Source organism: Salarias fasciatus, chromosome 20 (assembly GCF_902148845.1).
Source record: "Salarias fasciatus chromosome 20, fSalaFa1.1, whole genome shotgun sequence".
NCBI lineage: Eukaryota > Metazoa > Chordata > Actinopteri > Blenniiformes > Blenniidae > Salarias > Salarias fasciatus.
Genome location: NC_043764.1, coordinates 16,317,993 through 16,344,353, shown reverse-complemented (window position 1 = coordinate 16,344,353; position 26,361 = coordinate 16,317,993). Strand labels below are relative to the sequence as shown.

General features: G+C 45.5%; 1 protein-coding gene across 1 annotated transcript; it reads left to right on the top strand.

The window, feature by feature from the left end:
* Positions 1-7,696: 7,696 nt before the first annotated feature.
* emilin3b (elastin microfibril interfacer 3b) lies at positions 7,697-21,576 on the top strand. Its single transcript, XM_030119858.1, has 6 exons — positions 7,697-7,922; positions 17,283-17,405; positions 18,760-19,076; positions 19,183-19,529; positions 19,632-19,982; positions 20,073-21,576. Exons 1-6 carry the CDS (start codon positions 7,750-7,752, stop codon positions 21,219-21,221), a joined length of 2,460 nt encoding a protein of 819 aa, XP_029975718.1. The 5' UTR covers positions 7,697-7,749; the 3' UTR covers positions 21,222-21,576.
* The last annotated feature ends 4,785 nt before the right edge of the window (positions 21,577-26,361 follow it).

The window sequence follows — 26,361 nt, the reverse complement described above, 5'->3', positions numbered from 1 at the left end:
GTGTGTGTGTGTGTGTGTGTGTGTGTGTGTGTGTGTGTGTGTGTGTGTGTGTCATGATAAATCTGGGCTTGGTGGTGGTGGTCTGGCTGTGATGTAAACCAGATGTGGACTGGATGCAGGCCGTGGTACCCACTAGAGGGAAACTGAGCGTGTGTGTGTGTGTGTGTGTGTGTGTGTGTGTGTGTGTGTGTCTGTGTTAGTGCATGTGCAGCGCCAGCATTGATTACAGATCCAATGCAATTTTGCGTTGCACCAACCACATTTGGCAGAACTCAGTCCTGCCTGGAATGAGCTCATGCTTCATGTGACTGATGCATAAATCATGTAAACTCCATACAGCCACTGCTGTCGCACACACACAAACACACACACACACACACACACACACACACACACACACACACACACACACACACACACACACACACACACTCCTGATATTACTGCAGCCAATCAAACGCTGTGTTAGATAAAGTATGTCAATACACAGTGATTTCATTTAACCTGTAAATGTCTGGGTCACAATGTATTCGGTTTCTCTTGATGAAGAGATTAGACTGGAAGAATGATGGTTAGATTGATTTTAAACCAATTTTCCAAGAAAGCCCACCAGAGAAAAACCTGCTGAATAGTAAATGTAATTTCATAGCAATCCTCCTGTCAGGAACGAAACTTCTTTCTGTATGAATCCATTCTGTAAATCAAATCAACCAATCTACTGGGGACAGACTACACTGGGCTCATTTGTTGGTTGTTGGGAAACGGAAAGAATCCAGTAAAGGCAAACTTTTGGAAAAATACAACATGATTTGAGAAAGAGGAGACTGATTAGAGTTTTCAGACTGAAAAAAGAAAAAAACGTCATTAACCAGATCAATGTATTGGGGATGATTTATTTGATTCTTCTTCTTATAATGTTGGGTTTACTATATGGACACTTTGTTGTGGGCGTATTTTATGTTGATGACTCTTTTGTCTTTATTGAACTGATCATTGAGTGGCCATCAGTCCACTGGTTTACCACTTAAAATAAAACGCTGAAATGAATCTTCAATCAACTGGCAGGTCAGACCTGAACAGAGCATGTGAGAACAGGGGTACGGTGGGTAATTATCACTGCAGCAGCCATGCTGATGAGCACTATTCATTCAGGATGGTGTTTTGTCTTGTTAATAATCAGTGGAGGCCATCAGGGCAGGGTGTGGGGTCAGCAGTGATCAGACGGTATTGTAGAAGAAATTAAGTTGTATAATGGTGATCTATTTTGAATGAGTGGCGACAGATGTGACAGGAGAGAAATTTCCCTCAAGGTTCATTCGTTCATTTTTCAACCTTCATCATATATAACCAATAGCTGCAGTCAATTTAAAGCCATCGGTTAAAGCACATTGTTAACAAGAAAATCTCCGTTGAGAAGTTCCCAGTGAAGCAGCAGACTTGAATCTGGAACCCTCTGCGCGATGCCCCCCGATCCATAAACATATTATTGGGAAATATTTATGTGAGCGCTCCGCGTGCAGCAGTCCTGTTTATCCGCGGGTTGACGGCATACAACAATAGTTTAGAGTGAAGAGCTTCAGGGAGCCAAAAGCAACATGATGGGTGAATTTATCAATGATCAAATTATCCTTTCAGTATAAATATTAGCGAGTATTTATTTCACCACTGTAGGGATAAGAACTACGGCTGTCTAACAGTGGATCTCGAGGCATCTGTCAAACAACATCTGATAGAAAAAAAAAAGGCCTCAGTAACTCACGGAAACAGACTGGGGATGCAAAATGTCCATTTTGGAGGTTTATTTTCTTTCAAGGACATTTTTTGTTGTTCAGACAGCCATGTTCAAACATCATCCAGATATGATTATAATGATGATTATGTTTTTGCCATATTCCTGGTGTGAGGAGTAATGGAGGAATGGTCCGTTAACACAGGAGGTGCAGTGAGTCTTTATTTTGCAGAGCTTTAAAATCTAGTTTATGAAACAGAGAGCTACAGATCTGCGAAATGTCGGGTTTTCTCATCCTTCCCAGATGAAGCCTTGGGGAAGTTTACGGGTCACCCCCAGTTCACGCTGCCATGCTGCTTCTGCACCGACAGTTGTCACGTTCCCGCCGCCGTCACCGCCTCAGTGAGGTGCCACTCCGTTTCCCTTTGTGCCCCCTTCTGGAGCCCTCTCTGCTGTTTGAGTGTAAACAGCCTGCATGCCTGGACCGACGGTGACACGACAAGCAGAGTGAGAACTTGCGTACGCTCTGAAACGTCACTGTGGTCCCACACCTACATCTTCGTCCCGGATCTACTGTTTGCTGTTTTGTAGTCGGTGCACACATAGTTTTGTTATGTATGATATAGACAACTGTCAGGGACTGAAAAGTGTTTAGATAATTTGAAATTGTCTAAACGTTGAGATGTGCTGCTCTGCTCTGAACCCATGAAGATGTTTATAATGTGTATAACACAGTAACATGCAGTGATTGTTGAGTACCGGTTGGCAGTCAGTCATGGCGTAAAGTGATCACTGCAGGGGAAGGTGTTCCTGGTGACCCTCTGGTCTGCTTCCACGTGACTTTCCACCAAACAGTTTGCGTCATAACACTGAAAAATGGATTCATTTATTTTTTTTAAAGAAGAAAATGAGGTTTTGTTTGCAAATCGTGGGGTGCAGATTTGCTCTAGTGAGTGATTTAAATCTTGTAAATACACGGATGGCCGCTAATCCTGCTAGCTTTTCCTCCAGGGGGCTTTCAGCCTGCACATGGTGCGTGGTCACATCCATGTTTCAGACTCAGAAAATTAGATTTGGAAAGAAATGCACATATCTTTTTCAGGACATCATGAAGAGGCAACATGCATCCATCTGTTCGTGATTGCAAACATTCTGAGAGGAATTTCTTAATTGCATTTACAAATTGTATTCGTATTGTTTAAAGCTTTAATAGGTCAGTTTATATCTCCCACAATCAAACTGTTCAAATAAATCCTCAATGATTACGAAAAAAACAGGTAAAGAATGAACGCGTATTTGTCTGATCGGTCATTTTGAATGGTGTCTTTTTCAGCTACAATGCTGCATTCATTAAGATTGTAAATAAATTACATTGAATGTTATGCTAATGCAAACATTTATCACTTTTGATTTTAGGGTATCTACGTTTGAACCCAGTCCAATTAAATTGGCCATCAAATAGTGTGAAACTAAATCAATTTTAATCCAATGAATGCTTTCTGGTCTGTATGTTAAGTTATAAACTCTAATTCCCACACATTATTCCACTGCAAGAGGAGGATTGATTTTCTTTTTGTTTTGTTTCCCAGGTCTGGTGTTCATAACCAAACCATCATCTGATTAAGTTTTGAATTTTTAGCTCGATTCCTGACTGGTGCACAAACTGTGACTTCAGCTTTTCCCAACTGAACCTTTTTCAAACGTTTGAAAAGAAGAAAGAAGCAGGAAACTTCTGGAAAACCTTGAGGACATTCAGGAGCTCATCATTCATATTTAACAAGCTGGTTGAGAAAATGGAAAATATGTTTTTAGGGCTTCACTAAGAACTTTTTTCTTTCTTTCTTTCTTTCTTTTTTTTTTTAAAGATATATCATAGTGATCTTTCTGTAGACACCGTTCCTCCACGCACGCCATGTGAAATCTTACCATGCCCGGGCCAGCACAGAGCTCTTCTTCTCTCTCTGGTTGGAAACCACTGGTGGGCTTTTAAAGCCTGCGGAGTGGAGAGAGGGAGCGAGAGAGAGCGAGTGGGGGTAATTTATCACCGTTCATCCTGAACTGGTGTAGATGGAAGCCTGATTTTATTGCCGGTGTCACATGTTAACGAGCAGACTTTACGGTGGAAGTGACGGAGGGTCACACCACGGAGGAATTAACACACCGAGAGGGCTAAGAGCATGTAAACTTCGAGCAGAGAAAGTTCCATTTCGGGGTGAATCTTGTTTATTCTAACTGTATAAGGAACACTTTTTTTCACTGTGGCATAATGTGTGTGCATGTGTGACCTTTCAACTCTCACAGCCTGGGAATTGGGAATGAAATGACAGTCGGGGTCTTCCTTTATGAAGATCGGTTTGCTTCCCAGATCACTACTGTAAGAAAAGTGTCCACTGATGTCACCGGGCTGGAATCCGTCCGTTCTCTCCGCCGCGTCCACGCCGTGTCTAAATCTAATAAAAGTGTGTCGTGGGGAAAATCCTGGAGAAGACTGATAGCGAGTGATGAGGCGGTTCATGGAGGGGTTAGGGAAACGGATCTAATTGACTGGTGTCCCGTTTCACTTAAGTGGATTCATTAAGTCCTCTCATCACTGCGGGACTGTTCGCACAGACTCTCCACTACTGGAGAGCCTCGCTTAGAAAGTCAGGAAAAGAAAAAAAAAAAAAAAAGTGGACACAGACTGTAAGTCACTTGGACAGGATAAATTATCCCGAGTCCAGACTGTAGGAACATGAGGAAATTACACATTGTGCCCCATAATATCGCCCTCACTGACTTTTTTTCAGTATAAAATCCATATTCCAACTAGTAGTGGTCAGAGGTTGAGGAGGGGGAAAAAAAGTTGGACAAATTTCATCTCAGATTTCTATCGAGTGTATGGAATCAGTCAAGACCAGCAGATAAGGATACTTATCTGAAACTGCTTACAGATGGAGCACAGAAGATATAAATCTTTGGTTGGCAGAGCAACTCTCTATTCAGCATAAAACAACAAGGAACAAAGAGACAACGGGATAAATTTAGAGTCAAGGGTAACTGCTTTGATTGGTTAATTATTCATTCAAGCTTTACTCTGCCTCTTTGGCTGACTAAGAGTCTGCTGCACAGTTTAAGTCTTTTAATTTGACGTGTAGCTATAGATTTCATTATCTCTTTACTTGAATATTAAATATCTTTTTTTTTTCATTATAAACGCCTTAAAATAAGTCAAATTCCCTCTGAGTCTTTATTCTCCCTGACGTCTGCACATTGTGCTGGGACAGACGTCTGGATGAGGCTGTGCCAGTCGTTTCCGTGAAAAATGGGATTTGAGTGTCGTTGAGCCGTCTGCCAGAGTGAACAAACGATTTCAGGCGGTTTCCTTCTCGCTGCTTCTGTAAGGCGACAGTTTCTACGGCGCTGGGATGAATGTTCAGAAGGAAGAAAAGCAACTGTTGATCTGTGAATCTGTGCAGCACAAGAAAGGTAAATAAATCCTGCAGCGGCGACAGCAGTTTGTAATCTACAGTGCACATCAGATTAAAGTCTCAAAAAACAATGAGTGTGGTCCTGTTTACACGACAACATTTTGATTGAAATGGACAAACTTTTGTTGCATTTTGGGTGACACAACTTTCTAAAAACACTGTTGCTACTCCTGTGCACCACAGCCACAGTAAATAGAACAAAAACAACAGTGGTGAAATCCAGAATGCCATGACTCCCTGCTATTATTCTCTTGGAAGTTGGTAGTTTTATAGTTGAGTCGCCTGGAACAGCAGTCCAGCTCGGTCATCTGTCCTTGTGAAAGTGCGTTTATTCACCATTGTTAATGATCGTAGCATATTGTTGTGTGTGCATGTGTGTGTGGTTTCATTCCAGAAATAAAGAACAGCACCAACTGGTGGCCTGGTGTGCTATTAGATTGCTTCGAAAACACTTCAGGATCCGTTTTCACTTGGAACGTTGTCTGATAAACAAGACAAAAACCTTCCGAAGGGTTTTGGTCATCGTACTTTTTATGCTTGCCATCATGTCATAACTTTTTGAGGCATTCAGTTTCCTTTACAATTAAATTAGTTCCTGAAATTCTCAAATTTATTCAGAAGAAAATGTATGCTGTCCTCACAATCATCAGTTTCCCTTCTCTTTCCTCCACGGAGGAATCCTTCACCTTCACCATGTGCCTCTTCTCATGCCATGAAGCTGTGTTTTTCTTTCACATTGACCTGTAAATGAAGAGCAAACATCGGAGGGTAAATGGTGCATAGTCCACACACAAGTGGGAAGGATGCTACAAACCGACTGTTCAAACAAAGACCCTAATTCACACAGCGGCCTCTTCCTCCTCTTCCTCCTCTCCTCTCTGTTGATGTTAATTACCCTGCTTTTCGGTTTTCCCTATAGAGATAAGTTGAGAACTTCATGAAGGCACTGAAATTTTGCTAAAAAGTCTCCAGGAGACTCGTCTGGAAGCCTGTTCTCCAGGAAACCCCGTGCCCTCCTCTCTCATGTGTCATGTTAATTCTTTTTGTCCGATGTGGAACATAAAGCTGCAGTCGTTTTCCCAGCTCATTGCCTATTCTTGGCGAGCTTCTCCTCCAGTGCGGCTCATCGTGCAGTTTGTCAGTCACAGTTCTGCCCTCCAGTCTTTCAGCTACAGCGCCGCAACTGCAGTCGTAAAACTCTATAAAACTATTTTTTTGCCGTGCAGCGATCTGCTGTTTTTCTTCTGTCTAAAAGTTGAGCGAAGGGAAGACATTAAAAATTTATCATTTCAATCTGCAAACTGGAGAAAGCAACTAATTGAGAGCACTTGTTCCCCCTTGTAGTGGAGCTTTATGGAAATGTCTTCTGGCTCAGCAAACATCCATTCAAACGCCGATCAAACACCGACGCTTGCTTATTATGCCAACTGAACTGGTTTAAGCAATTCCCAGGGAAGCCCCGCTGCAGGACGCAGGAGGCGGTTATGCATGAATTCAACGGGCACATGGAAGTGCAGCGGGACATGAGCGGGGGGTCAGGGTGTGGATCGCGACTGACGCTGTGGTCAGGAGATTTAATGACTGACCGCGGCGAGGCGAGGAGGAGGGCCATTGTGTCCGGCTGGGCCGCGGCTGTGCACATGGCACGGCGCACCGGGGCAAGGCTTTGAAGTACAGCTGCTGGCAAGGCAGATGGAGAGAGAAAAACAGGAGGGTGAAGGAATAAAATCTTTCGAGAGATTTAAGAGACAGATCCTTGGTTTAAAACTGGTGCAGAGAGGGAAGAATGGAAAGAGTCAGAGCTCATTTAAACAAGTTTTTGTCGTAGTTTTAGACCTGATTTGGAGTCGCGCCTTCATATGCAGATCTGTGTTTATGTGCAACAAAGAGGAAAAGGGAGAACGAGTCACCAAATGATATTAGCGGGCCCCCCTTTAAATCCTCCCTCCTGAGCAGAGCCGGGGTGGGATATGCAAATACAGGCTGTCTGTCTGCCTGCCCCTTCAGAGGCAGCAGAGCAGCACACTGCTGCACACACACACACACACACACGCACACACACACTTGGAGGGTTGAGCCTCGTCAGCATGTCCCATACACACTTGCGTGTGTGTGTGTGTGTGTATGTGCCTGTGTGCGTGGAGCTTAAACTTTCCTAGAAACACACTCGCCGCTCACACTCCCTTCCCTCCGTCTCCTCTGTCCAGCTCTCCTCTTCCTCCTCTCCTCTCCTCTCCTCTCCTCCTCTCCCAACACCTTTGTGTTGTTTTCCTTGCCCTCTTCCTCTCCCCTCCCTCTGCAGCCGCCCTGCTTTTCCCTCCGCTCCGTCCCGTGTCCTCAGACTCTGGTGAGTGGAGGAGCTGGAGGTGTGCAGGACGGGATGCTGCTGATGCTTCAGCTGCTCAGGCACTTCAGGGCCCACTGAAGCAAAAAACAAGACCAGGATCCTGAAGTTTCTACTATTCAACTGTTTTTGGTTTTTTTTTTTTTTCCCCACCAGCTGTTGCAACTTTGCAGGACTCTGGAATTTAAAGACTGAAAAGAGGAGAAACAATGTGGAGCATGTTGTGTCAGCTCTTCCTCTTGGGCGTCCTGCTCTCTGTGGTGGACAGCAAGGGGACTTTCTATGGAGGCAACCTCAACTCTTTCTATGGGAGCAGGTACAACCTTTACAAGGCTGGATTCAACCCCCACCACTCGCCCAACAAGCCCATGACTCGTCACAAGTAAGTGCTCTGTTTTGGATGTGTCACCGGTGCAAATGCACGTGTTTTTTCCCCCCCCCCCCCTCTTCCCAAGGTGGAGGGTATTGATTTCCAAAAGCATTCCAAGTAGCTTGAGTGCAGGCAGGACCCACCTTGTACTGTATTTCCCCCGAGAAAACCGTGTCACCGGTGAGTTGCGGAAATATGGTTTTAGTTAGAGAATCGGCTCCAAACGGATCCCTGAATCGATGCTCTGTCTCTGTCCTCCGCCAGATCTGTCCCTTCTCTGAGGTTCACACCTAGAACCATCTGTGGCCGGGGATAAACATTATAGAGCAACAATGACACGCTGCGTTACAAAAACAAAGCCGTCATTATGGTCTTTATGGTGCAGCGGTGGTGGGGGGGTGCTGAGTTGATGACAGGGTATTGATCCCTCATGGACTCTGTGTATGTGTGTGAGTGTGTGTGCAGGAGAGGGGGGTCTCAGTACTGTACAGATGGGCACCCGCTGCCAGAAGGGAGTGGCACATTTATTCTCCAGCCGGTCCTGAAGCAATAACAGCTACATTTTTTTTACTTTCTTTTTCTGTTTTTACTCAACTTCCTCCGGCTCCTGTCTGTCAAGGCTTTTTTACTTAAAACCTTTCCAATGAAGGTGAAGTTCTTGTGTTGCATGAAGAATTCACAACACTGTTAGGAACTCTCACACAGAGAGAACACTCACATCATGCACATGGTTTCAAATGAAAGGTCTGCAGGGATACACTCTGCAGATGGGTTGTGGATGATATGGCTCCTTCAGTTCTGTCCTCCCCTGTCCTCCTCCCTTTCCCTTTTGCTTGGCTTCCCCTGAGAGCCGTTATGCCTTTGGACAGCTCCCCAGCTACCTGCTGCTTCACTCAAACTGCCACAGAGGACTGTTGATTGCCCCGTCCTGCTCAGTCTGCCAGGCAGCCTCCATCTCCAGCTCGCCGACACTTCAGCATCCACTCAGCCTCAGAGCAAAGCCCACATCCAGCCTCCACCTTTAACAGAGCAAAGAATATTCAGAACAATAAAATAAAAGCTCACTTTCCATCAAAATGTCCCCTCATTGCCTCACAAAGTTTATGTCAATCATTACACACACATTATGTTTTGAGGTATTATGACTAAGAGTAAGTCAGTTTTATTCAGTTTTATTTGTATTGTGATGGAAACAACAAAGTCATCTCACGGCGCTTTCAAGGAGAAAAAGAAATGAATCTTGGAGTTGGAGTGGATTATGCAATGTAACCTATGAGAAAAGGTCGAAAGTATTAGACTGGAGGCTTTGCGTCTCACTTTCACGAGGTGACTTGACAGTGGTGTCTCTTTACTTTTTGACAGTCGAGGCCAAAGAGGTTTATTTATATTCACGGACGATTCTTTTATACTCGGCCTTCAATCCTGAGAATACCGGATAAACCGCAGTGTTTTCAGACACGTGAAGATCAATCGCTCGGTCAGTAATTGTTGTAGCTGGTAGCTGGTAATAATAACACCCCCCTCACACACACACACCCCCGCCGCATGTGTCTGTGTGTCGTGCTGTAGTGTTTATACAGGGAGCTGTTGACCCGTCCTGGACGCGGCGGGCCCCGGGGACGCGTCGGTGTCAGACCACCACCGCAGATATATGAGCTCAGTTGTTGTCCGGCTGATGGTCAGTGGAAATAGACCCTCAAAAATAACACACGTGCGGTGACGTGGGTATAAATGTGTGTGCACCGGAGTGCGCGCTCACACAGGACCGTCTATTTGTGTGTGCATTGTGAAGGTTTACATTTGTGTTTTTACCACTTTTGAAATGTGACTTCTGTTTGTGGCTGGCCGCAGCGTCACGTGGAGAAAACGTGCATGTTTTCATTGAGTTTAAGGAAAAAAAAAAAAGAATTCTCAGCTGTTGGTGCGGCACAGACTTTTTGTCTTCGTGCTGAATTATTATCTATGTTTTGGCAGCAAAGCGAGTGATTCGATTTCACAGTCATTCCTTTCATTCAGTGCAAACACTCACCGCTGTGAGGGAATATATGGCGCTCCAGTCACCGACCGGGACGTCTCAGACAGCTACGGCCGTCTCGTCATATCTTTATTGCACAGAGGCGTATATTCTTCCTCTTTTTCCTGGGTGAGAATGTGGCTCTGGGAGTTTCCGATTTCATGAAGAGTGTTTTCATTCAGCACTTTGCCAAAAAAAGCAGAAAAAAATGTTCAAAATTGCATTACAACATTTCATATGGTTGACATTTTATATGTTTGCAGGTGCAAATGACTCTAAAAGATGCGTATGCATTGCTTTCTGCCACATGATTCTGCATGCTTCCACACAAACATGAGTCCGACAGTCGCTGGGAAATATGTGTTGCGTTGCTTAAATCAATTAGAACCTCCGCCATGTCTTTACTGATCACATCAGAGACACATCAGTGACGTATGAGACACAGTTCAGAGGGCAAAGGTGAGTCTTTTGGTCAAGGTCAAAGGTCACGGGCTACCGTTGTACATTTGTGCTCGGTGTCCAGTTGGAGGACACGAACGGAGCCGGACTCCCGTGGAGATTCACAAAGCCCGGCGGTCAACTCCCAGCGATTTATCTGACGCTCATTTCAGCGTTCTGAAGGAGTTGATGGTTTTCAGCTGTCCGCAAAAAAACAAATGTAACCGTTTAGGACAAGTCAGTGAAATATTGAGCTTATTGTTTTCAACTGTTGACCCTCAGGGTCAAAACTTACATGCTTCTTTGTTACTTGTTGACAAACGCTAGAGCTTCAGTTATTGTTCCACGCTGCATGAATTCAGTTTAACTCATCGTCACCAACTTCAGAGAAATGAACGGCAAATAAACACGAACTTAAGCCTCTTTTTGAAGAAACTTTTATAGAATCATAGATCAGTCAGCCTTCAACCACATATTTCTATTTTATTACAGCTGCACTGGTTCATGTGACTTGACTTTACTTCTGAAAAAAGCATCACACAGCTAATTTAGGGGCATTTCCAGTGTTTCAAATGTTGGAGGAACCATCGAAAACCTTGCAGAAAGCTTAGCTAAAGGAGATTAAGTGCTTTGGGAAATGCTTGGGGATCAGTAAAAGTTGTGTTATTTCACTACCGGTATTTCAGCTTCTTCCTGTACGCAGAAAAGCGTGCACGGTTAAAAACACAATGTACATTCACGAGGATTTGTTGTTGGAGTTATTTTAAATATTCGACTTCATTTTTGCTGTAGAAATGTAAATAGACCACTTATAAATTCTTCCAGCTTTTGATTAAAGATGAATCACAGCTGTGACAGTTTCTTCATTTCCTCATTGGATGATCTTGATGCTGTGTTCAGTTTGTTGATCGTTAATCAAAAAATGCATTAGTTCTATTTCACAGTGGTGCAGTGGTTGGCATACACAAGAAGGCTCCCATCAAAGAGCACTACAGTAGCATCACAGCAGATCTGTCTGTGGCCATAAAATTCTATTACTCCCTCTTGTAAATAGTGTTTGTTGTGTTTCTCCAGTCACCGTTGAGCTTAACATTTGATATTGCTTATTGAACTTCAGTTTCCAACAGGTCCCCTCGTAAACAGGCTCCTGTTTCAGATGCCAGTCATGTTATTATTGCATGATAGGATAAGTTGATCAAAAAGGCATGTAAACTGGAATCACAACCTATTTGCATGCATGTGCAATTCAGCCTGCAAGATATTTAAAAAAATGATTGCATAAATAAAACATGGAGGGACTGAGAGTCACTTTCACACCTGCAGGTACCTGGGAGAAACATGCAGAAAGAGGAAGGCGAACAGGTTCAGTCCGGACTCAAACCAGGGAGAGCAAACCGCTCCACCACTGAGCGGCCCTATTATCTATAATCACAGTCGGAATTCTTAAAATAAATTTATTAATGATTCCAGGTAGAGCATTCGGAGGTCATTTCCAAAATTGGAGCTGGCTGTATATAAATAATGATCCGCACTCAGACTAAAAGTACAGCTGGCTTGGGACTGACCCCGTCTCCGGATGACAGAGTGATCCCTTTGGCGCTCGAGCCGGGAATATCAAGCCTCGAACCCGCATTAGCCACAAGCGCAGCCTCAGTCGGCCCTGCAGGAGCAGCCAGTTGGCTGCAAACAGGCGTCATTAAAAGTGTATAGAAAGAGATGGGCCCTGGAGGAGACTTGTTAGCCTATGGACACGGCTGTTGAAGGTCCTATTAAAGATTGCATGCTTTTCTATCTGGCCCACTCCGAGTCGTAAATCTGTCAGAGCCAACAGCAGTGGGCCGGGTTCAAACAGTCAGGGACCCCTGCAGGTGGGAGTGTGGTGGTAATGAGGAAGGTGAGCCCTCTGAGTGGCGCAGTGTCAAAACACGCAGGGAGGAGTGGCGGGACGGAGAGCCGGGCATGTCGGGGGTGCGAGAAGACAACATGGGAAAAAAAAAATCAAACACGGGCCAGATTAAGACTGGTATGCTGGGATGATTAAGCAGGGATCACCTGCGGCTTTCTTGTTTTTAAGGAGAAACAAAAAGAGAAGTTATGAGAAGGAGGAATGGACGTGCAATAATATTTATTAAAAAGAAACCTCCCACATGAGAATCAGAAGTGGGAATTATCTGCAAACTGAAATGCTGTAGATAAGTGTAATTATCTAGTGGAAATATTTACTACACCCAAATACCATGTTCACATGCACAGGTTAAAAAAACACAATATTTTGAAGCTGGCAGAAAAAGTGAGCGTGGCTCTCTGTGATCCAGAGAAAAAAGGTTTTTAATAAAGATTGTTGGAGGAAGAGAAGCAGGTCAGGTGAGGATGGGAGGCTCAGACACAGTGGGATCTGCTGGGATTGGGTGGTTCAGTCAGGGTGCGGTTTTGCGGTCATATTCTGGGTGTTCTCGTGTTTTCGTGTGTGACAATACACAGAGGAAAAGTCTTTAGAATCAAATATGCAAATACAGTTCCAGTTTTCAGTCCGTTAAAGACAGCAACGACCTTCATGTGGATGTTATGAAAGTGAGTTTTTAGTTGTGCACGAATGGACTGAATATCTTAACTTGTAGATCGTGTTTTCATAACTGGACCAGCTCACGTGCAAGGAAGCAGTGAGGCGTCTGCACGGAGAACGGTCCAGTACAGACACTTCATTCTCCGGACGCGCCATGTTACACCCTGCTTCCATTCTCATTCATACAGTTCTTGCATAGAGACTTGGTTTTTCTTTTGGCAACTGTGATTTCTAGATCATAGACACCGACCATCACACACACTCAAGCTAAAGGATCCTGCTCACAGCGTGCTAAATCCCATGTTCCCACAAATAGATGTGCTCTCGGGTGTTCATGTGAGGGTTTTCCATATCTCTTCACATCTCAGAGCATTACAGCAAATGCCTGTGAGTTTGGGCAAAAGAAGAAAAAACGGTAACACTTTACTTGAAGCACCCGGTATAACACATTATAAGTAGTTATAAACACTCATAAATGATCACAATGCTTTATGACCCACTATACAGCATAGGATTAGGGTTAGGTCTTGATATTTTAAAGCATTGTGATCATTTATGAGTGTTTGTAACTATAGTTATACAGCGCTATAATGTACTTATAATGTGTTATACAGGGGTGCTTCAAGTAAAGCGTTACAAAAAAACAACACAAGACGTGATTGTTCAGAAAGTCAAAAGCTGCAGAGAAAAAGAGGAGCAACAGAAGAGACTGCAGAAACGGTATAACATCATAGAATCAGAAGAAAGTCTGCAAATAAAAGCCGGAGGGGCTTCTGAGGAAACACCTCTCATTACAATAACAGCCGCTCTCTGCCAAAAGCTGATTTACTGCTTCTTTTCAAACACAATCAGGCACAATCTTAAACAGTTTCAGACACAGAGAATCATGTCCATTAATCTATTAGCATAAACTCCTCAGGGTATTGAGTGATCTGGAACACACCCTAATGTTCAATATCAAGGCCGATGTGCTGGAAGGACAGTTTGTGGGAATTTGTGCGTTTGTCAGATGTGATCTGAAGGGCGAACATCATTAGATCAGTGATTTATGCACACAAGTGTTTTGTAAATCAGGAACCAAGTGTCAACAATCAGCCTTTTAGGATGTTTCTGAAGTATTTGGACATTCTTTGTGTGCCACAGAGGCATAAAATAACAGAGCTCCGAATAGACCTTCACACGCCTCCCTTCTGTTCTTCTTCCTTCCCGTATCCCTCTGCTCTCACATCGGGACTTCTCATTCCCTTCTCTTCCAGACGTGTCCAGAATAACGCTTCCTTCTCCCTGATGGAAAGCCTCCCACTCACACCAGCAGCCCAAAACAAAGCTCTCACCTCTCCTGCAGCTGCAGCACATGGCGGAGACAATAACAAATAATAGAGAGAGCACTTCTCACATCGGAGCGCTTCTCACATCGCGGTCAGGGGTTTGGCCTCGGCCTCATGCGGCCCTCTTTCTGCGGCGCCGCGAGGCCCCTGTGGCTCACGGTGAGCGCTAACGAAATGTGCCCGATGTGTCACTCCGTGTGCAGCTTACGCACATTATCGCTGCCTTTCAAGCTGTAACTCAACATTCGTCTTGTAACAATCTGCTTTCGCGCTGGAGAGGAGGTGACCTGTTGTTGCCCCCGCCGACACTGCGGCGCAGGGGGACAGGATTTATCACAGCACTCCACTCCGAGTCTCACAAAGCCAGATCCCCCCCCCCCCAACCCCAACCCCAGCCCAGGCTGTAAGACACAGAGGATAAAATATCACTCATAGGCCCAAATGACATTGACAGATCTGTGGAAACAGGCAGAGACTGAGCGGCAGAAAGAGAAACCAATGCACTCGAGAAAACTTTTTTTTTTCTTTTTTTTCTTCCCATGTGCATCTGGATTCCTGCTCTTTTGAACCATTATGTGCGAGTCGGAAGGTCGCTGGCTCGCCCCCAGACGTGCACCTGACAAACAAATGGATGAACATAGTGACTTTTCACTTCCAGTGTGTGGGAAGGTCACACACTTACTGTAATTTAGACTCACATGCACCCGGGCTGCTCTCCATCAGCTGTCACAGCTACTTGTTTTTCCTTTTAGCCACATTTCCCCTCCAGCACAAACACACACACACAGACACACACACACACACACACACACACACACACAAACACCAAAGAAAAGCTCCTCTTGCTGTCTTGATCTCGGGATCTGATCTGATCTTAAATCTGACTTTAGTAATCAATATGCCTCTTAAACCATTCCTGAATGTTGCTTTTCTTCCTCGACTCCTGAAATCTGCCTTGACGTGACCATGTGAACGCAATCTCCGAGAAGCGCGCTTGCGTCACGTGCCTCACATGGTTTGAAACGCAGCTGATCTTGGCGCCAGTGATCTGTCAGAAGCATAGCGAGCAGCAGATGACAGCACAGGGAGGGATCGGGGTTAGACTCCCTCCGGGACGGTAAAGAAAAGGGCCTGCAGGTGGGGTGGTGGGAGAGGAACAACAGCATGAAAGCAAATTACTAGCAGCACTGAAACACTGCATGAGTCAGCCTGGCTGTTAGAAGCCTTCGTGGGACGGCGGCATGAGCCAGGATCATTGACGCAGCAACATTGCCGTGTTTGCAGGCCCTCATCCCGCGTAGCTAAGCACCTCCCAGCCAGACATCTTTGTTTTTGTTATGCTGGAGGAAATCTTCTGCGGCGAGCGGCAAACTGCACATGTGAGTTTTTAAAGCGCTCCCATGTCACACCACGTCAGTTAAGGTCACAACTGCCGCTTCCTCCTGAGTGCATGACCTGGCGGCAGGTTGTCAGGCTGGAATGAAAGGAGCTCTGTCATCCTGACGCCTGCCCTCTTCCTTCCACCGCCGTTAACATACGTCAACACTGGGCGAGTGGTGACACACACACACACACACACACACACACACACACACACACACACACACACACACACACACACACACACACACACACACACACGGTGGGTGATTTGCAGAACGTTGCAGAGGTTTCTCACAGATCCTGACGGGCCGCCCCGTCTGTCGCTTGGCGTGCAGACTCTCCTCGGCCCCCGTGTCCCTCCCTGCCGCTGCAAAACACTCCTATTTGTCCCGAAACAGCTGTGGAGTTGTGCATGTGCTGCTAAATGCTCCCCTCTGAATGTGAGAAATGCTTCACATGTGGGCCTGAAGAGCGCGGTTCATCATTTCCTGTGTTGCGCGGGGAGCCTTCAGCGGTTTCTATAGCTGCAGGAGAAATGAGGCGAGAGAGAGAGAGAGAGATGGCGAAGGCCCAACGTGACGCAACGGTCACTCCAAGCAGTCACGATCAAGTTGTGTTTTGGACTCTGGTGTAGAGGTTAGCTCTTTTGCCTCACAGCAGGAAAGTCCCCGGTTTGAGTCCATTGTGGGGATTTTGTGTTTAGTTTGCATGTTCTAACCATGAACGTTTGGAGGGTTTTTTCCCCCGCAGTGCAAAAAGGTTAATTATAAACTCCCAATTTCCTGTAGATGTAAATGTGAGTGTGTGTGGCTGTCTTGTGATGGACTGACAACCTGCACATGGGATCTGCAAGAGAATGAATGGATTCTTGGAGCGTCTCAATCTCTTTTATATTTCATTGATTTTTTTTTGATGTAATTAAGGCATCATTGTTTACACTATTTGAAACTCAATGTTAGATCTCAAGGAGCTGTACTCTTAATATATTCAATTATACACTTAAGAGAATAAAAGCAGCTTTTGTGTGAAATGAACTTCAAACATCACTTTTGTGATGTTGTCTTCAGAATCATTATGAAGACTGAAAAAAGTAGCGAAAATATGATTCTGAAAAATGAAGGACATGTCTAAAAACAGAGCGTTCATATTTTTTTACAACTGCTTCATCAAGTTGTAAAAGTTTGGCTCTCTTGGGAAAGTATTGCAAAAACTCACCAGGCCGTCACAGGACATACACTGAGACACACACAGTCACAACCACATATATTCACACCTTTGGCCAATTTAGAGACACAAACTAACCTCCACCTTTGCACATGTAAAATACCTAAACCGGAGATTTTCTCACAGTGAAACCACTGCACAACCAAAACACATTAATTTAATTTAAACACAACAAAGTTGGATGCAAAAAGTATAAAGAATAAAGGGGTAGCTGCATCAAGCTTTCACTTAAACTGAAGGAATTATTTCCTTTTACAAAACATGCGCCATGTTGCTTCCATTATTTTTTCTGGTTGTCAGACAAAACAAACCAACAGTATGGGCATTTTCCAGAGAAAGGGGTATTACAGTGTGTGTGTGTTTGTGTGTCTGAGTTGTTCGGCTCGTGGTTTGTTGAAACATTTCTGCTCTTGTGCCTGCAGAAACCACTGTGCCTACGTGGTCCAGAGAAACATCACATGCACCATGCAGGATGGCGTTTCCACCTATGTGAAGGCCGAGTACACCACCAAGTGCATCTGGGGTCAGAAGTGTCCCGTCGTCATGTAAGCTGATCTGATGGGAAAAAGGAAAATGTTGCATATCAATGTAAATGTGTTCAAGTTCAAGTCCCTTGAATTTACTGTTAGATTCCTTTTTCCTTTTTGCTTTGTGTTCTGCAGCACGGAGCCCAGCGTGTGATGTATTCTGTGTGAATGGCTCCCTCTAGTGCTCACATCATATGTGTCCGATTGATAATCGCTGATGTGAACTTCAGCTCAAAATGTGTATATATTCTTCTTCAAACAAATTGTCAATTTTCAACTTAAATTTCATTTCAAAACAACTGAATACGAGACAGTCTATATGATTGTGTATGAAAAATATTGAAAAATCTATAAATTATAATGAAAGAGTATTAATAATAAATTCAGCAGATTGTGAAAAAAAAAAAAACTCTACGTGAAAGTTCAAAAGACCTTGTAAGTGCATGTCATCCGATTTCTAAAATAAGTGTCCTCAATTTACCTTTCAACAGCTCCCACAAAGGGGAAGTGGAGTGTGTGTGTGTGTGTGTGTGTGTGTGTGTGTGTGTGTGTGTGTGGTGTGAACAGAGAGTTTGGTCACGGTCAAGAGGAAGTTCATCTTAAATATGACAATAGGTGCAGACCAGGTCCAATCCTGTGATGCCACATCGTTTAAAGCATGCTTTGTCTTAATCTCCTAATCTGTCTTTCATCCATATTTAATCCCATCAGGACACGTTCGTACGTTCATCCCTGCTCTGCACCACCTTCCCATCCCGAGCTGCGACTACATGCTCATAGTTTAATTTCATTCACTGACAAAAGAAAAAAAACAAAGCAATTCAATACAATACAAAGCAATTGTTGATTATAGTTAAAGCTCTTTTCTGTAAAGTGAAAATTAACTGGATGAGTTGTGTACAGGTATTTCCCCAAACTTGAACACAGTAGCTTAGATATGGAACAATCAGTGAATTGTACAACATGTACAATGCTTGGTTTTCCACCAATTCCTTTACCTTTTATAATACAGCAATTATCGTTAATATTTTTACTTAAATATAATTTATATATGATTTCCACTTCAAATTCTTATCAACCCACATGTTTTTGGGCATCACTTCACTCTATTCATTTCAGTACTTCCTATATTAATTGAACAAATCTTTCTGTCTGCTACTAAACATTATAGTTTGTTTTTCCCAGATTTAGAGACAATTTATTAACATGAAACTATTTTTAACCACATCCAACACCTGTGTTCAGTTTTTCCCCAGATAAAGATAAAGTTATATAATCTGCAAAGACAATGCATTTGAGCAGTTTAGAAACATAAAGTCATCAATATTTGATCCAAGAACCGATGTGAAGTGTTTCCTCATATGTTCCTCAGGTACAGAACGATCTACAAACCAAAGTACAAGGTCGGCTTTAAAACAGTGACTGAGCTGGAGTGGAGGTGCTGTCCCGGCTATTCTGGAGAAAACTGCCACGATGGACCGACGTCGCTGCCGGACGTCATGATGCCGCCTTTCAAAGCTTTGCCTCACCGCCCTGGCGTGAAGGGCTTCCCCCACGGTCCTCGACCCCCTGTGGACCAGAAGCCAGGAGGAGGCCAGCTTGAGCCGGGAAGACCGGTCCCCGGAGTCCCCGACGCTCGACCGATCCCCTCCGGACAGCTTCCCACTGGGACAGGAAAACCCAACTATGGTGAGGACAGACTGTGACCCGACTGTTGTATTCACACATTCTGCTGCTGGCCTTTCTAACCTACTTTACAAAAACTATATTTGCGAAATCTCCTCTGCAAATACAGGAAACAAATTCGGCATTTCGGGAGTGACGGGTGAACGTCTGGACCGGATGGAGGAGGACATGCGCCGGCTCACTCAGGGTCTGGACACCCTCAATGGGGTGGTGGCCGGACTGGAGGAGAGGCTGCGCACGTCCCTCCGAGAGGACACCAATAAGATCCTGGTGTCCCTGCTGCCCAACCCCCCCCGGGTCCCAGACTCCACCGTTGGCTTCGGAGTGATCCCAGATGGGACTCCTGATGGTGTGGAAGGAGGCGGACGTTTCCCCGGGTTCGGAGACTTAGCAGGGAGAGTGACAGAAGTGAAGGATGAGCTGCGAGCCAAGACTCACATTTTGGAGGAGATTCAGGTGGCGTGCAAACAAATCAGCTAATGCCCTCTGAGAAATCCGATCAATTATGCTGCAGTCTTTCCCGTAACAACCTCTGATGCTGACCCTCTGTGTCTGTAGGGGATGGTGTTGGGTCACGACGACCAGCTGAAGAGGCTGCAGGACGGAGTCAGAGGAGGACCCGTTCCAGGCTCCACCCCCACCTCGCATCTGGATGAGATCTTAGACGCCAGGCTGGCTGGGGTGAGGGCGGAGATCCTGGACGGCTTCGAAAGACGCCTGACGGGGATGGAGACGCACTGCAACGAGAAGATCGGGGAGGTGCAGAGGCAGTGCCACAGGGAGCACATGGACGGCCAGGAGCAGATGCAGCAGTCCCTGGACGGCAGAGAGACCGGACTCAGGGAGGAGCTGGGCTCTTTGCAAGCTCAGATTCAAGGTCTTACTCTGACGGAGAGCTGCTGTGGACAGGTACGATACGTTTCTCTCACTGCAGTAAAAAATGGCGTAAAAACACGTGGCGCGCAGACAGGTGTGTGACGGACTTGTTGATGTCTGCAGGTGAACAGTCTGTCCCAGCGAGTGCTGCTGCTGGAGGAATCGGTAAAAGGCTTGACGGAGTCTCAGAGGCAGCTGCGGAACGCCCTCAGCGACCAGAGCATCCACATAGAGACCCTGATCGAGACCCGCCTGGTGGACATCGAAGGCCGACTCAACGCGACCGGCGGGGAAGCGGACGGCGGCGAGGGGCACCCGGGCGGCCTGGACGGCTTCAAGACGATGCTGGAGGACAAGCTGAAGACGCTGGAGGAGAGAGTGTTTGTGGCCGTGGAGGAGCTGAGCAACGCCACCGCCCCGGCACTTCTGGAGGGTCAGGTGGTCCCAGCGCTGGAGACGGAGATCGAGTCCGTGAGGAGGAGAGTGGAGGGAGACTTGGATGGCATTCAGAAGCAGCTAATAGACCTGGAGCTCCTCTGCACATCTTCTTGTGCGCCCGCCACGCCGTCGGCAGGGCGCATCACTGGTGCCGAAGAAGAGGAGGAGGAGTGTGAAGGGATGGAGAAGAAGGTGACGGACCGTCTGAACTCCCATTCGGACCAGCTGAGCAGCCTTAACAACACGCTCCAGAATCTACTATTCCGCATCGCCCAGGAGGAGTCGGAGGGAGCCATCCAGGGCGAGATCACACTGCTGAAGGTCAACATCAACTCCGTCAATCGAACTCTGAAGGGCCTGAAAGACTCCCTCAGCTTCATCGCCAGCGAAGTGGGGCACGCCAACGCCTCGTGGGAGCAGAGGGAGAACCAGCTCGTCAACCAGGTGCAGGGAATCACCAAGCTGATGGGTCAGCAGGCCTCCCTGCTGGGCGCCGGCGAGAGGCGGCTGGCCCAGCTGAAGGGGGAGCTGGTGGCCCTGAAGAGACAGCTGGCCGGCGAGCTGCAGGGCTGCCGCAGCACGGCCATCGAGGTGAAGAAGGAGGTGAAGAACGTGGGCAGCCGGGTGAGCCAGGTGGAGGGCCAGTGCAGCAGCCTGAGCGAGCTGGCCGAGCACCTGGAGCGGATCAGGGCCGAGCTGGAGAAATACTCGGACTCCTACCTGGCCGAGGTGAACGGCACCCTGGCCGTGCATTCAGAACAGCTGGCCGCGCTGAGGGGGGAGGTCAAAGACTGCGCGAACAAGGACGCAGCCGGCCGGAACGGAGACCAGTAGCATTTCAGCTACAGAATCTTTTTTTTTTTTTTTTTGTTGTTTTATTTTAAAGAGAGACTTATGTGCGCTTATCACCAGGCTCCAGTGACTTCCTTTGCTTCTGTCGTCTCTTTCAGTTCCCATATGCACAGGAGAAGGAGAACTGAGCTGGTGAAAGTGATGCAAGGAGAGACAGATGCAGAACACAAAGACATGCCTGAGGTTAAAGAGCCGGGCAACATTTTCCCGTGAGATTTTATGCTATGGGGCATTTGTTTATTTTCTTTGACTATGATTATTTTGTTTAGACTTTTTACCTTTTTTAACTTATATGGAGTGACTGCATTGTGTTGATGTTTGTAATAGAGAAGTGATGGAAAAAAAAAAAAAACACACGCTGCTACGGGTTTCTGCTGAAAAGCACCCTCGACATCCTCTGTGTGCGTCTGGCCTCTCTGAAGAATACTGTATGCCAACTTGGTGCTATTTACATTTCCCATGAACGTTTGTGTTCCACGTGCTTATGAAGGGCTCCTATGTACTGCTATGACAGACGTGTTCATTTTCTGCCGCATTGCTCCAAGTTGCAGGGAAATTCCATGATTCACCATTGGGGGACAGTGAAAACACACTGCTTGGTTCGGTCGACTAAAGAGAAATAAAACCAGAAACCCTAAAGAGCTGTGCTCAGGTTGGACGTGTGTGTTTTTAAGACATTATTTGGATAATGGAGACCCTGGAAAGCACTCTGCACATTACGCACATTATCTAGTCTTTGTAATTTTTTTTCCTATTATGAGAAAATGTTTCATTAAGCAGGAACCAAAGAAAATATGTGGGATAGTTACAATAATGACAGTAATCATCATTTAGAACTATTATGCAGAAATATGAAGAAAAAAAGGCATATTTGATTAGGACGAAGTAACTTATCAGCTCTTCTGAAATAATCAAACATCCAGAGCCAGACGGTTTCTTTCTGTTCAGTAATTATTCAGAGTAATAATACATGTTAAAAAAAAAAGCATAACCCAAATCTTACTAAAATATAAGATTATCAGCTAAATCTCTGGAAAATAAAACAATAATTATGTTTTTCTAAAGATTTGTTGGATTTAGCTGCGCGTAAGCGTGAACATATAAGGATTATACAATACAAACTGCTCTGTTTATCTCAATTAGAGTCATCCGGTTTTCCTCCATCCATGTTCTGAGCAACTCATTCCAACCGGCAGAGGAGGAGAAGTGTGTGCCAATCCAAGACGACGATGGGGGAAGGCTCGTCCCCCTGGACGGGTTCACGTCAATCTCAGGACAAACACAATGAGACAAACATTCACATTCACACACAAATCTCCAGGTAGCCTCAGATGTGTGTATTTTCTTGCCGTGAGGAGAGAACACACACCACTGCAACACTTTGTGAACCGGTGCATCGTCGAGCATGTCACATTTGGAGAAATAAAACCCCTCGAAGCTCCGTGTAGCTTCAATCCCGACATCATCATTATCTCGTCGACCTTTTTCATGCCGATATTCCTCATTATCGAAGAAATCCTCGTAAAAATAAATAATGCAACGATATCATCTGCAGTGAGTCCACAGAATCAGAAGGGTCATGAAATCTGCTGTAACAGGAATATAAAAAAAAAATCTAACTTTTTTACAGGCAGATGGCAGATGTCAGTGCACTGAAGGCAGTGATGAAAAATAACTTGCCGGGACGCGGCCCGTTTCGTGCTGATAATCTCTGAGCAGATTGTGAAAACAATTTGTTGTTCAGACTCTTTCTCAGTGTGGAACAAAGGCAATAGATGACCTAAAACGATGCAAATTTCACAAATGAGGAGTGATGGTTTTACTCTTCATGGACAGGTAAAAAAAACAACAACAATAGCTTTTGGCTTAGGGCAGAAAAGAAAGTCAGAATTAGGAGGAAGCCAGTCATCAGGCTGCACCGTCTGCAGGTTTCACAGAACATCAGCACACGGTTTAAGACAGCAACATCTTTCGCTGATTAACTGACTGTCAGTATGTAATGGGAACCAGAAATATACATTACTTTATGCCGGATTGCATTTGGGGCGGAGGAGCGTGAGGCGTGACACCACACAGTGAGCTGTTTTATGACAGGAATTCATTTCCCTTCCAGCACTTTCACCAAAATGAACAGAACAGATGAAACTTTACTGACGAAGACGAAACCAAAACAGATTTGACGGCATCCTGCAAGAGCTGCAAAAACACCAGCTCGCTATCCTGTAGTCGCATGTTGATAAAGTGAAACTATAAAGAGAGAGTTTGCACATATTGAAGTCTTGTAACGTCAAAGACCCAGAGATGTTGAATGAAGTCGAGTGAAATGAGCCGTGAAAACGAGTTGACCTTGCAGCACTGAAGCGCCTTCAAGCAGGTTTTCTGTACAGCATCAGCACATAGTTTTTTTTTTTTTAAAGGCAACAATCTCCCAGTAACCAGAACAGGATGAAGCAATCACAGCCTAATGAAACCCAGAGGCCAAACATAAAAATAAAGTAGCTGGAGGGGCAGTGCAGAGCGGGCAGAGAGGGTGGAGGTCACAGGCAAAGACCAATTTGGATGTGTGGCTGAAAGAGGAGCGGGGAAAAGGAGACTGACAGTAGGATGATGATGAGAAACACAGTGGAAACACTTCAGTAAAATGGCATCACAAGGAAAACACAAGCAGAAAAGCAGAGGAGGGAAGCGTACGGCTGTGGTTGGTCAAGAGGAGAGCTGGAGAGGAAGACGAACGCCGAGCCGATCAGCGAAGACGTGATAGGGCGCGACAGGCGGGGACACAAAGGATGGACACTGAGACAGAGAGCGCAACAGAGTCAAGCAGGATGAATAATGTGAGAAGTGGAAACAGATGTGTTTACATCCTCCTCGTCTCCCGGCTGTACGCCCCGCGTCCTGACGGACAGGCCGCAACAGGGGGATGTTGAAAATGTCCTGCCAGCATTAAGTGTGCGACACAAAGAGGGAGCTAAAACAGGGCGAACCGCAGCAGCGGGATTAAAGCCCCAGGCCGACTGCAGCCGAGCGCTCTGCACCCCCCCCCAACCCCCCCGGGAGGCAGCGCCACACCAGGACTGTCCTGTGGGCCGGCCGAGAGCGACATGGACGGCGGAGGAGAGCGAGGAGCCGGCTGCTGTAACGCTGGGTAATAACCATACCTGAGACCATGACAAGCTGTTATGTAACACCAAAGAATGTTACATATTCATGTGACAGCCACACATGAGCACTGCTGCTCCCCTCCTCCTCCTCCTCCTCTTCCTCTTGTTTTCACACATACACCAGGCAGTGCACACTCACATGTACAAAGGTTGCATCCCATAAGGCATTGCTGCTCTCTGATTTGAGCAGATATGAGAGCGCAGGCCCTCAAATGCATGTTGTCAGCACATATATCATATAGAAGGTACAAAGAAAGCTTTAGAACTGTGGAAAGCTAAAGGGCATGTCTCTATTCTTTGCTGAGCCTATGTTTAGAAGTAGCATGCACGCACACACACACACACACACACACACACACACACACACACACACACACAAAGAGAGCACAGAGGAAGTCTGGATAAAGAGTGCGACACCATTCTGCACCGCTGAAACCAACAAATTCAGTTATTCAGCTATTTCCTGATGCAGATTGCAGTTTAAAACAGTCTGCGAGGAGGAGTGCGCTGGAACAGAGGCAGCAGACAAAGGCGCCACAGAAGATATCAAAGCCTCTGAGTGGCACAACACTCAAGGGGTGCGTGCAGATGAATTAATAATGGGTGTGTGTGCGCACTGGCATGTGGTGCGTACACATGCCAAGGCAACTCTTGAGATCTTAAGAGCTGCCCTCTGTGTGTGTCTGACAGCTAAGTGACACTAGTGTTAGCATACCAAAGCCTTCTGTTTCCAGACTCCATTAAGACGGGGCTTCTCCAGCCAGCCTCTTGAGCCCCGGCCAAAACCTCTCTTGTAAACACACACACACACACGCACACACATGCAGCAACGTCTATTACTCAGCAGGTGTCATGCAGGTGTGTTTTAGTGAAGATAAATGCAAGTATTTTGGCACATTTTCAAATACAATGCACCATAGCTTATGTCAGAATATTTTTTTTTTTTTTTTTTTGTAAAAAATGATGCACAAATGCTGTGAAATGCATTAATGTCCCATGCTGAAATCCCATCCCTGCCACTTAGAATTCACTTTTCTGAGAGCATAATTAAATTATCAGCTGTCACTTCTTTTAACCAGTGGAGATGCGCAGCTAATGTGCTAAATGCCACAGGGCTGAAGCTGCTCTGATTCAATGAATCTTAAGTGACCCCTCGTCAAAGCATCTCATTCGGTGTTTTATTTTCTTCTGGGTAACACGCTGGAGGATCCAAACAAACGTTGTCATTGTGTCCGGATCCGTGCACAGTCAGAGGAGCAGTGACAAGAGTGGAAAATGGGAGCTTTATAAAAAACGGAGCAATACAAAGAGGGAATCCTCTCCCAAGATAGTTGCAACATTTTTTTTTTTTTTTTTTGGCAAACGTGGATGACATGAAATGAAGGCCAGTCGTCCGAGCCAAAAACAGACAATAAACCTCTGTTGAGGGACTAGTATTTAAGAGAGGACGTAATCATGTCTATATAACTGCCTGAAACCCTTTATGCTGATGCCAAGCTTTCATCTTCCAAGCAAAATCAATTTCCAACTGCAGACATTTGGACTTCAATAAGCTCCTTGTGTTTCCCACCATTATCACTATTTTCCACGCTCACTTTGGAAAAACTTCGAAAATGCAGCATAACAGTGCAGTGGAGCTCCGAGACGAGGGGCTCGGTGGCCAGGATGGGCTCTGCTTCTCGTTCAAGCAACTGAAGTGTAAACCCAACGTCTCGTAACAGGAAGCACGGCTGTGTGGGCACGTTTGCGCTCCGTTCAGCAGTCACCGTACGCAGCATAACCACATTATTATTGGTTAAACCCCAGTCAGTGACCACGCCGATTCCAGGCAGCTAATTCAAAACAGACACGGAATGAGACGGAATGGAAAAAGAAGAGGAAGGAGAAGAAAAAGAAAAAGAAAAAAAAAAACAAACGTCCATCTTTACAAGTTTCATTTTATTGGTGTACTTTGACAATAA